We start from the raw sequence: 12,039 nt of genomic DNA, 5'->3' as shown, positions 1-12,039 counted from the left end.
CAGCACAGGGGTGCCCACCTGGGGGGGCACCCCTGTGCTGCAGAATACACAGTAGATGACTATGTGTATGCGGCAGCAGGTGAATGGCAATAACTGCAAATTTTTCATTTCTCTTTCTTTTTTTACTTTTTATTAGGATTTACTTTCGTTCATCATTTCTTACTTTTAATTAGGAGTTATAGCTACTGGCTGTATCGCTCCAAAAGATCTCTTTAATCTTATCACTGAGCTTTTCTCTGCTAGAAACTTTGGCAGAAAACTCACTTCATGGTTGTACGTTGGACCCTTCCTTTGCATTGTAACTTATTCTGAACTAAATATTCCTTTTAACAATTATGAATTTATGAAGTACAACCACTTCCTTGGTACAACTTCCAACTCACGTTCACGAGAAGACGCACATATGTTATAAAAAGATTTTTTCTTATTGTTTATTTATTGATTCCATGTTTCTTCTATGAAAATTGCTTTTTGCTAAATTTCGATTTCATATGGATTATTTAGTCTTTTAATATATACATTACTAAAAGCTTCCTTTTATAATTTTTGAAGTGAAGAAACAGAAGATAAACTAATAAAGTTTTTAAAATATTTTCATTTTCAGACCTAAAACTGAAAAGTTACTTATCAGACTGAATCATTTACGCATTGCATGAAAAGTTTAAACGTGAACTCGTTTTTGACAATACAAGATATATTGTCTAAAATAAGTTTTAATGCCAAGAATATTCCTCCTCCTTCTCAAAATTCTTTTTATTTGCAGAAGACAACTGAGTTTTTCCCCGAAATGCTTGATTGAATCAGGATAAATTTTTTTATGAAATCAAGGTGCAACATTAGTACTTGAAACTTAAATAAAAATATATGTTTTTCAGGTTTTTTCATTTTGACTCACTGAATGAAAAATTTCAACATAAAACGAAAGTTATGAAATGGAAGTGACGTCATTAATTAGTGATTATTTGACGATAACTAAAATTATCCGAACCGTGATCGTTAGAATAGAAAATGTTATTATGATAAAACATTTTCATTCTTTGATTTTCAAGAAGTTTTTTATAGTTTTCATTATTTAAGATTTATAAATACATCAGTTTAATGATTATAAAGCTGAGCATAAACAAGACTACAAAGACTGCTTTTTATCGGATACTTTGGATATACTTTTCATAGTTGAGTGTTTGAAATACATCATGCATAATTTATATTTCAAGATTAACTTCATGACGCTAGAAGTTTTTCTTCCTTCTAATTTGCATAAAATAAGTTATACGTTTTGTATATAGATACTTCAATAATAAGGAAGAAAAGAAAAATTATAAGACATTTCATAAAAATATTTTTGACCCATTTTGATGAAATGTTACGTTGAAAAATATCATTATTTACCTAAATTTTGCTGGGGCATGCACACTTGATTTGAAGCTGTAATTAAGGCTATCAAACGTTTGCTTTCGACACCATACCTAAAATGAAATTCAAGCAATTATTTAAAAACAAATACATAGTTCAACAGATTGTAAATTGCGTATTTATTTGAACCCTTGTAAAACATTTTTTGCGCAGCGAGTAAACTTCTAGAATTGGTTGTGTTAAATAGTATTCATCAGGGCCGGATCTGCGTACCCACAGTCCCCGTAGTGCGGGAAGGGGGGGGGGGGAGACACGTCCTCAAGGGGGCAAGTGGCCCAAGAAACTGAAAAGAAAAAAATGAAAAAAAAAAAAAAAGCACTAAGACTTATTTACGTTACAAATATACCCTGCTGGTCTCTGGGGAGGGGCCCTATAGATTTTGTTGCAGGAGAGCCCAAAATTTATAGATCCGGGCTTGGTATCCATTTCTGGCACTGCAAAAAAAAAAAAATTACAAACGCTCCTTAATCTTATGACACACCAGCCTGTATGTGCTGTGTTCATAAATTTTTAATACTAGAGTACAATGTATCAATGGTAAAATATACAGTAAACTCTCGATAATCCGTGGTCTTTCATACTCCCCCCCCCCCCTCCGCGAAAATCGACGATGATTAACTGAATGTAGATAAATGTACACATTTCAACTTAGCAAGTACAAAATATATTTTAGAACATTTCAATTTCTTTCTTCCCCGTCCGTTTCAAAGTTACCAAAACCTGACTGGTTAAAACCTAATTTTAAGATCTACACTTCTTATGCGTGCAAACGAGTCACCAGACCAGTTTTGTTTGAAAAGATCCGTTCCCCTCCCCTACACGTTGTTAGTGTAACCAGCTCGATCTGTTTCAGTCAATGTATTTGCATGATTTTCTGGCGTTTGTGTGTAATTCAGTTGCAATAATGAGCGATCCTGTTTTAGCTTTTACATGATTGTTTAATTTCATTGTTATATGTTTAATTTCATTATTATATAGTTCATTGTCTATAATATAGTTGCACCTGTTATCTGTAACTTAAATGTATGCGAGTATTATTGATTTTTTAAGCTGTTGCATACACTAGTATCGTTTCTCATCGATTTTGCGGATTACGTGCGAAATTCACTCATCTGCGGTTACTACGGCACCCTATTCCACGGATAATCGGAAGTTTAATGTACCAGTAGTACTATATGAGTGTACAATATTATTAGTTTACAAGCATTCCAGCCAGTGGAATGATCTACCAGTATTCAATATATTTGGTTCAATCTAAAAACCTACAACATGCTAGGACTATAATTTAAGCTAATTACGAAACGTATGTAGGTCGTTTTTGCTTTTGGTTTCTAAATATGTTTTTCTTTGCTGAAATTTATAGTTACACCAAGGTTTATAGTTGTTCCCGGTGAATTGCTGATACAGTCCAAAGCATTTTTATGCTTGACATTTACTAAAATAAGATCAGAGTTTATTCTTTTGATTCTGGCAAAAATACTTACTGATGCATAAGCTATCCAGAACATCTGCTTATTACTGTATTGTAGACCAGGAAGACCCTTGTCGAATGAGTTTCCGCCTGATGACAAATATGCCTGAAATTTGAATAGTGTCAATTAAAGGAAAGAAAAAAACTATTTTGTTACACATCTCTACATATGAAATGAAATCTTCAAAAAGTGTCTGTGTGTTTAAACCCGAAAAACTCGAGAACTACCTGCACGATTTCGCTGAAATTTTCAATTTGTTTCTTAAAGTCCAGAAAAGGTTTGCAGATCGGTTCGAAAAAAATTTTGCATGGTAGTTCTTTTATTCTAATTTAAGACTTGATTTTCACATAAATTCACGAATATGTGGGTAAAACTTTACCCGCACTGAATTGATATTATATATTGTTGGAAAGAGCAGATTTTTCTGCGTTCTATGCAATTTGTTCAAATTCTCTAACTTATAACGGCGGGAGGTTTTTGCGTTTTTACCTCGAATTTTTCAAGGTTTCGCTGGATTTCAGGCGCTACTTTCTTCACTAAAACTATGAATAAAAAATCAACAAATTGTCCCACAGTTTTCTTTTTGACACCATTGGGAAGAGCGACTATTTTTACCCCACACCTAACTCGACCAAAATCCAAACTTCTTTCTCAATTAGAAAAAAAGTTAAGAGCATTTTAACCAGGATTTTAGAAAACCTCTTCTATATTCAAGTTATTTACGTTTCATTTCGTGCTGCCATGGTTAAGTCTTTTAGCTTCCTTTTTTGTTTCTTCTTTCTCATTTAGAGATCTTAAAAGTATTTTATTTCATAGCGATCCACAGCCTTGATCTGATGTTGAACGGGGAAAATAATGCCTTTTAATTCATGGCAATGCCATGAATAACGGAATGATTTTTGAGGGGGAAAAAAGCAAACAAAAGTTTAAATGATTAGAATGAGATGTTTGAAGCTTAACTTTATTGGAGAACAAAAAGCTCCATTTGAACGAAAAGCAATTGCCTGTTTGGTGATATTTTGATAGTTGAAGTTTTAACCCTAACTCCAGTGGATTAGCCCTCAACTCCAGTAGATAGCGTTCATTGTTGACCACTTCTCCTAAATTGGCAGTCTTACCAGTAAAACAGTTAAGTTCCCGAATCCAGTTCAGCCTCGTCAAAATAAGGCATTTATGTCAAACTGCATGTCAAACATTACCAAAAAATATTATCAAATTATCATGCCTTGGTGCGACTTTTATTGTTGATGACGTCAGCGTCACTCGATCATTCACTGTTGTATGTATGAGGATTTTACCAAGACCAACTTGTTAGGGCTACGTTATGGTGGAGCCACTATATAGTATATATAGGGGGCCTTAGGTTACGGTAATGTGCTCGATTGGCGATATATATATGGAACATTTAATGTTTCATTTAGTTGCCGTGTTGTTTTAATGGATGTTTTTATGTTAGTGAATTGCTTTTTTTTAAAATTTATTTGATGGATTGTTTTGTTGAAATTTTGATAAAACCTTTAGTGGTTTTTGATGGCTTAATTTTATTATTTGGCAAAATCTGTCATTTTAATGGAAGTTTTTAAAATGGTTGTAGCTCCAAGATTTTTGAAAACTTTCCACGATTAAGTTAAAGCAGCTTTCTTGGACAATTCCAACTTTTAACTTGATACTTACTTGATATGCTGCTAGTACACCTTCGGTATCGGCAATGTTTTCACCCAATGTTGCAGTACCATTGACCTATAAATAAATCGTCTACATAAGCAATTGAGTTTTGTTACTAAAAGAAAAAAAAACAATAACTTATAATCATGTGTAATGATATTCAAACACATTTTCATCAAATTATATAGCTCCAAAGCAGCAACCGTAATATCTGACCACGTTTGTCATGGAATTCGCAAGCGACAAGTGAAGACGATTCTATCTGAATGAGGGGGTTTTCATGAAATTTTTGTTTGAATTTGAGCAGCTCAGTCGATTTGGGCTAAGAGTAATTTTCTGCTGATAGCAAAAATTTTAATTGGGATTCATTTAACTGTGTATATACATGGTATGATTCAAAAGTAATGAGCCTCACGTTATACTGACGCATGCACACCCTGTAGCTCGCTCTGCTTGGCTGCGACGATGGTGGAGGTTGTAGGCTTTACATCGCAACGCAGGTCAGTTGCCTCCCAGCTTTCGGAGCAGTACTATCAGCTTTAACAGCAACCCCTATATGGCGGTGCGTGACACGGCGATATGGAAAGTTCGTTATAGCAACGCGAAGAGATCAAATTTTGCTTTCAGTTTCCTTCTCAAACGTTCGCAATGCTTCAACAGGCGTTTGGTACTGAATGTCTGTTCAATTTTCAAGTAAAAAAGTTGCACGAAGTATTTTGTAAGGCCGGGTAGTGTTGACTGACGAACCAAAGCCTAGACTCCCGTCCTCGGCCCGTACTGACGTGAATGTGCAACGAGTGTGTGAATTTTTGAACACGGACTGGTGTTTGAGTCTCTACCAAGTAGCAAAAGCCCTGGACTTATCGGAGACAACGGTGCAACGCAGTGTTACAGAGAAGTTGCACTTGCGGAAAGTCTGCGCGAAACTTGTGCCAAAAGTTATGGCTGAAGAAAGCCTGAGTCAATGCTCCCGTGGTGCCTTTGCCTGCCTACAGTTCGGGCTTGTGGCCTCCTGAGTTCTTCCTGTTTCCACCATTTAAATCAGCGCTGAAATGGAAACGTTTTGACTCCATCGAGGACATCCAAGCACATGTCAAGGCAGCCTTTGCAGATGTCCCGGAACAGGACTTCAGGGATGCCTTTGAGTCATGGAAAAGCCGCCTAAGAAGTACATTATTGCAGGAGGTGCCTATTTTTTAAACTATTAATCAGTTGTACCGATCAGCTCAATTAATCTGTCTTTTTAAACGAAGACTCATTACTTTTGGATCGTGCCATTATAAATATTTCTTAGCTTTCCTCGTCTTTTCAGCACAAAAATAGCCCACTCGAGTACACCGTTGAACATATAATACCACTTACTATAATAGTTGAGGGAAACCTAACCTGGCATTTTTGTGAAGGCTACGCAGATCCAAACTACAGCATTACAAAGCTACCTGGTTAGGTTTGGTCAACTATAGTGCTGATAGTGTCAGCACCTGCATTTTGGGACATCCTAAAAGCTGCTGTTAAAAGTTTGACCTTATCAGGGATATTCACAGAGAAAACTAGAGTTGCTCTCTGGGATACTTTTTGGCTGTCCAGATGAAAGCGGTTTGACTGTTACCGTTTAGTGCGCAGACTAACTTTTCGCCAAGTTCGGAAATTTAGTCACATACATAATTTAACTTCCGAGAAAAATGCCAGATACAAACGATATAGTAGATGGACAGCAAGAAAGAGACATACCCGTCATTTAAGGAACTTCAACAGGGCGTCAATGACCCCCCCCCCCCACACACCATGACTTTGAAAAACAATGCTTTCACGTAAAAGTGGAAGTGTTTTTTGTTATTTTTCGACAAAATTTGCATGAAGAGTAAGCCGTTTGTGTCTCCCCTCCCCCTCCTTTAAAAATATTCCAAACGACAGAACTGGAGATAGATCTAGAAAATATTTTATTTAAACAAATAATGATATAGATATAGATTGATTGATACTGCCACGAAATTTATTTAAGCAGCCGCCGAATGCGGCAACATTGGCGTAAAAAGGCCAATGATAATATTGATGGAAAGAGAAAAAGATTGATTAATACCGTCGCTAAATTGTCTAAGCAGGCGTCGAAGGCGGCAACCCTGGTGTAAAAAGACGAATGGCGCAAAAAGGCGGACCAGCTGGTCGCCGCAGGCGGCTAGTAAAGAATATTTACACAAATTTTCTCAACGATTGGTCCATAACTCTTTGAGCTAGAGTACCCACCAGTAGAAAAAAGTTGTTTTGAGAAAAACGCGTTTGAAAAAAAAAAAAAAATACTGTGAACGTTTTCAAATCTTCACAGCCGCTTTAAGTGCTCATAGCATCGGAACTAATGGGAATTTTTCACTGAATTTTTGGCAACATATTCTTTAATAGTTTTACTAACATTTTATTACACAAAAAAAGTGGATTTTTTGAACCGTCTAAATTGGTTTCCCCCCTTAATCCATATATAGAATATGTTACACAACTGAAAGTCCAGTCGATCGATATATTAAAAATATTTTCGAAAGTTATTACAGCTTACGTAATTATGAGTTTGTGGTTGATAATATTCATCGTACTGATCCACAAAGCATTTCGCTTTTTCTGTAAATATTTCCCAAGATTCGGTTGTCCACCACATATTCTGGTTACCTACTGCGTCATACAATCCACCTGAAACAAATCATCATTAATCAAAATAAACTATTCATGCCTTTTAGATCCATTATCACAGATTTCCTTTTTTTTTCTGTTTGAAAATCGAAACTGCAATAAAACATTTTTTTGGAAATAGTTCTTGAAATTTGTTCGTAATTAATTGAGGTAAACGATGCAAAAGAAATTATTTTCATGTAAATAGAGTTACCTTAATGCAGCAAAATAAAACTTATAATTTTTTAAAAACTTCCCCTTTGTACTTCACAGCTGCACAGGATTTCTTTCAATAACAATACGGCATAGAATATTACAATGTAAGACACGCTTCAAAAATTAATATTTACTATTATTATTATTATTGTTGCAAAACTAGGTGGCTCCGCCCCCTGTTCGCTGACGCTCATCAACTTCGAAGATTGCTTCGCAATCTTATTTGATTCACAAAGATTTAAATCAGAGAATCAGATTAAAAACTGCGTTACAAGTTCCTTTTTCAACAAAAAGCAGCCCTTTCTCGGGTTTTAAACTAACTTGTACTAACTGACAAATCTATTGGTGCTAAGGGGCTCCTGAGCTTTGCAAAACGGCAGTTTTTACCTTTGTACCTTTGAAAAGTCGCTTTCAAATTCGTGGTCTCTAGTAATATATTTTGCTCTCAAGCAAAGGGCTTGAATTGAGTTGAGCCTTGGATTTTTCGTTAAAATAGAAACCCTTACCTATGCTGTTCTAGTTAATTCGCAAATCCAACGAACTATAAGGGGCACTGTAGCCACTTTCTAATGGCGGACGAAATAGGTAAAACAAACGCACGTGGCAACGAAGAAAATGCTAATAAGCCTAGTAAATTTTGTTCGGATGCATGATTTTTTCGCTTTATTCTTTTTAAATTAATTTTCAAAGTCTTGTTGATATTCTGGCCCACATAGAAAGAAATGAGAATTCAAGAAGCATTACTAAACGTTAGAAATTAATTCAAATTACGTAGTTCGTAGTTCAAAGCAGCCAGTTCCACGATGTTGAATTCGATATTTATCAATTCTTGATAAAACTAAATAATAATTGTGGCCTGACAAGAATAACAATTAATGCTAGAAAATTTAATATGACATTACGAATTATTATCAAAAGAAGATGTTTGAAATCAAGTGCAGAATTGAGATACAGAAACTTTGAAGCGAAAAAAAGAGCCTAACTTAACTTTTTATACGGGCCTTAGGTCGCCTAACATATATTTAGGGAATTGAAAAATAATCCTAACACAAAAAGTTCGGCATTAGTACGACTAATACTCACCGAGATATGAAACGCAGCGTTTTGTGACTTACACCACTTTACACTCGCCGTCAATAACACCTTTTGGGTGGAAAAATAGCAACTAACAAGGGTTTAAAGCTATATGTGTGTAGAGTGTTTTTTTTTTTTTTTTGTTTCAAATTTTACGAGCTTTTATAGGGCGTTTTTGTGCATCATGGCATAAAATTTACATTATTTTTTTAATAGCAATAAAAAATATTAACTTTTTTTTTTTTTTTTTAATCTTTGACAATCTCATTCAACCCTATCTTTTGCATGATCCCTTACAACATTGAATTCGAATATCTCTTTGAGTTTTGATCGCACAAATATCAAGTTTTTTTTAGTAATGCAGTTGAATTCGGTTCATACGAAATGCCAAAAAATCACCAATGTGTTCTTTTACAGGACGTTATTCGTAAACTCCCTGAATAAGTAAAATTGTGAAAATAATTAAGGTATGCATATCGTTAAAAAAGTAATTCTCTCTACTATTTTATTATTGTTAACTCACATCTTTAACTTGTCGTCTATAATTACATTAACAACATTTTGCTTACTTCTTAAAATTGAACATTTTTGCGAAAAAAATCCTTTACATTTTAAGCCTACGAAATTTCACCACTTAATAATCTCAACGAAAAACGATAGTGTTATTTGTATATCGATATTATCTGACCCCATCTATATTGGGCTTTCTACCACCACATAAAATGCTAAATAATACTGAAATTATAAAAAAAAGAGTTTACTATTCAATCATGAAAATTTTTAGTGAGGTGCTCAGAAATTTTTCTTCGTCTTAACCGAAACTTGCATTTTAATGCACGTGTTATGCATAAAACTTTGTGCAATCAAATAGCAAATCAAACATTACTAACAAAATGTTCGTTTTAGCCGTGATTTCGTATTAAGAGTGGTCGTATATTTAGAGAGTTCAACTGTATTTTTCAATGGAGATTGGTTCCCAAATATTAGTTTGAGAACCTGCGGTCCATATAAAAAGTTAAATATTTATTTTATGATTCTCCCCCCCCCCCTCTCCGCTTCAAACTTTCAATATGTCGATTTTGAACTTTTTCGCAATTGGAAGTATGCAGCTAGGAGTAACGGTTGCGAAAATAGGGGTCTTGCAGAAACGGGAACACCCTGTATAAACGAAAAAGTGCTTCACTGCGGAATATAGTCATCGTTAGAAAACAAAATTTACAGGGTCTAAGGCTGCAAAAATATTGTAACGCTTCATTTTAGATAAAATTTTGATAAATTACTTTTTAATCGTGAGTGTCTTTTCAAAAAAAAGGAGGGGGGGGGGAGGTTTGTTTTATTCGTCTGAAATTTGAATACAGTACAACCTCGTTTACAGGGCCGCAGAGAGCCGAGGCGGGCCCTTCGTCAGTTATACCGCTGGGCCCCTCCCGACCCCCCCCCCCCCCCAAAAAAAGAAGAGAAGAAAAAAAAGGAAAAGAAAAGGGGGAAAGAAGAAAAAGGGGGGAGAAAAGAAAAGAGTAAAAAGAAGAAAAAAGTGGGGGGGGGGGGAAATCAAAACTGCTTACTAGAAAACAATTAACTCTATTTTAGGTGCCACAACAGAAAAAAAAATCAAAAGATTTAAATTTTACTTAATCTTTATGTTTTCTCTTATTCGTAGTTTTCCCCCGATTTTCTTTCTTCTTTTCTTTTTTTTCTCTCATCCTTCTTTTCTTTTTCTTTCCTTTTTTACGTTTATCCGGACTGCTCGTTTATCCGGACTAAAGTTAGACCAAAGACGATCTTGATAAACGAGAATAATCCGGTTAATAAGCAAAACAAATTCTTAAATAAGTAGACTTATCTGTTATTACTGTAAAAAACAATTCTTTGCAACAAAATTACATAGCATCGTTTTTCGTAAATATATTATCATTTATAGCTCGGCTGCAGTGATGTTGGACTAACGCTCCAAAAGCACGCCATACTGTTTGTTAGATAATGTACGTCCTATGCATGAGTTGTACATTCAATCAAAATAAAAATCTAATATTTGGCGTATTTAAACTTCCATTCTTGATATCATAATTTAAAATTATTATTTAAATAAAAATATTTTTTTACACTCTACAAATTTGATCCGGTTAAATCTGAGATCCAGATAATAGGGAGCCGGATAAACGAGGTCCTACTGTATTTTTAAACAGCCAACTTGGCACTCGTTGCAGCAATACATTGGAATTATTTGTTCCAGCTAAAATGCGCAGTTGAAAGTTTATACTTGCCTTTGTTATCGAAGCCATGTGCTATTTCATGAGCCAGAATAGTGCTAAATGTTCCATAGTTCATGTAGCTGAAAATAATTAAACAGATTTTTTAAACGCATTACGTACCAACAAACTATCAAGATGAGAATGTAAATAAGCATATGTTAAGAAAATTTCAAATTAAAACTAATGTATTTCTGAAGATCTAGATAATAAAAATGATAAGTTGCAACGTTAAGAAACAAGAAAAAAAAAGTGAATGTTGTGCTTTACTAACCTTATTATTTATCATTTTTATTTTTTAGACTAAACGTATTTATGTCTTTTCATACAAATATGTTCTTACTTTGGTCTTTCCGCATTGAGAAAAAAATCTTCAGTCATGCCAACTGGAATTACTAGAAAAATACAAAAAGTTATTCTCACTTTTTTGAACTTCAAATTTCTCTTTTTTTTTACTAAAACTTTACTGGATTTTGGTGCGAATACGATTTTAAACTTTTGTTAGGTCTAAAGAGAAAAGGGAGTGGGGGAGGGAGAATCCCGATTTGTTTTCTTGAAAATGATTTTCTGCAAATTAAACTGCGTATAACAGCTACATTTTCTTACAATACATAAAAAATGTCAAAATATTTGTTTATATAATTCATGTTATTTTTTCTTTTTAGCAGAAATTTAAATAAAACTTTTACTATCAAAAATGTTAGCCAGTAGCTTTTTTTGTTTAAAGCTTCAAACATTGTCCTGCTACATGTGTATGAGTGTGTGTATATATATACAAAATATATTAAAACACTAATTGATGTTACTGGTATTGATATACGAATTATATTCTGTGTATACAATTAGAGTGTTTGTGTGAAAAATCGCAAATAATTCTTTAGTGCACAAAGAAATAATTTTCTTACAGCATGCATTATTAAGGATAGGTTAGTGTTTTCATGTGGGAAACTGAATATAAATGAGATATTGTGTGCATCACATGACTTCTTTTTGCTCCCATTTAACGTCATTTCCCCATTATTGGCAATTTTAAAGTGATTCATTAGTTTACTCGCTAAAAATTACCAATAGTAGCCAAATTAAAACCAAATTTTTAAAAAAAAATCGCTAAATTTTTCGCAAAAACGCAAATGCAACCAAAATAAGAGGTGCATAACTAGACTCCACTTGGAGTCTACGTACCAAATTTCAACTTTCTAGGACATACCGGTCTTGAGTTATGAGACATACATACACACATACATACATACATACATACAGACGTCACGAGAAAACTCGTTGTAATAAACTCT

At 34.2% G+C, this 12,039-nt stretch overlaps 1 protein-coding gene across 1 annotated transcript in view; it reads right to left on the bottom strand.

The window, feature by feature from the left end:
- LOC129230560 (endothelin-converting enzyme homolog) overlaps positions 1 to 12,039 on the bottom strand; it is a 43,654-nt gene that overhangs the window by 2,204 nt on the left and 29,411 nt on the right. Inside the window, exons 13-18 of the mRNA XM_054864965.1 lie at positions 11,091 to 11,142; positions 10,763 to 10,830; positions 7,099 to 7,229; positions 4,560 to 4,625; positions 2,898 to 2,990; positions 1,390 to 1,466 (exon numbers count right to left, since the gene is read on the bottom strand). Of these exons, the coding sequence (XP_054720940.1) occupies positions 1,390 to 1,466; positions 2,898 to 2,990; positions 4,560 to 4,625; positions 7,099 to 7,229; positions 10,763 to 10,830; positions 11,091 to 11,142 (487 nt within the window). The remainder of the gene's footprint in view (positions 1 to 1,389; positions 1,467 to 2,897; positions 2,991 to 4,559; positions 4,626 to 7,098; positions 7,230 to 10,762; positions 10,831 to 11,090; positions 11,143 to 12,039) is intronic.

The sequence above is a fragment of the Uloborus diversus genome, chromosome 9, assembly GCF_026930045.1.
Source record: "Uloborus diversus isolate 005 chromosome 9, Udiv.v.3.1, whole genome shotgun sequence".
NCBI classification, from domain to species: domain Eukaryota; kingdom Metazoa; phylum Arthropoda; class Arachnida; order Araneae; family Uloboridae; genus Uloborus; species Uloborus diversus.
Note: the sequence above shows the minus strand (reverse complement) of the source record. Positions and strands in the feature narration are given on the sequence as shown.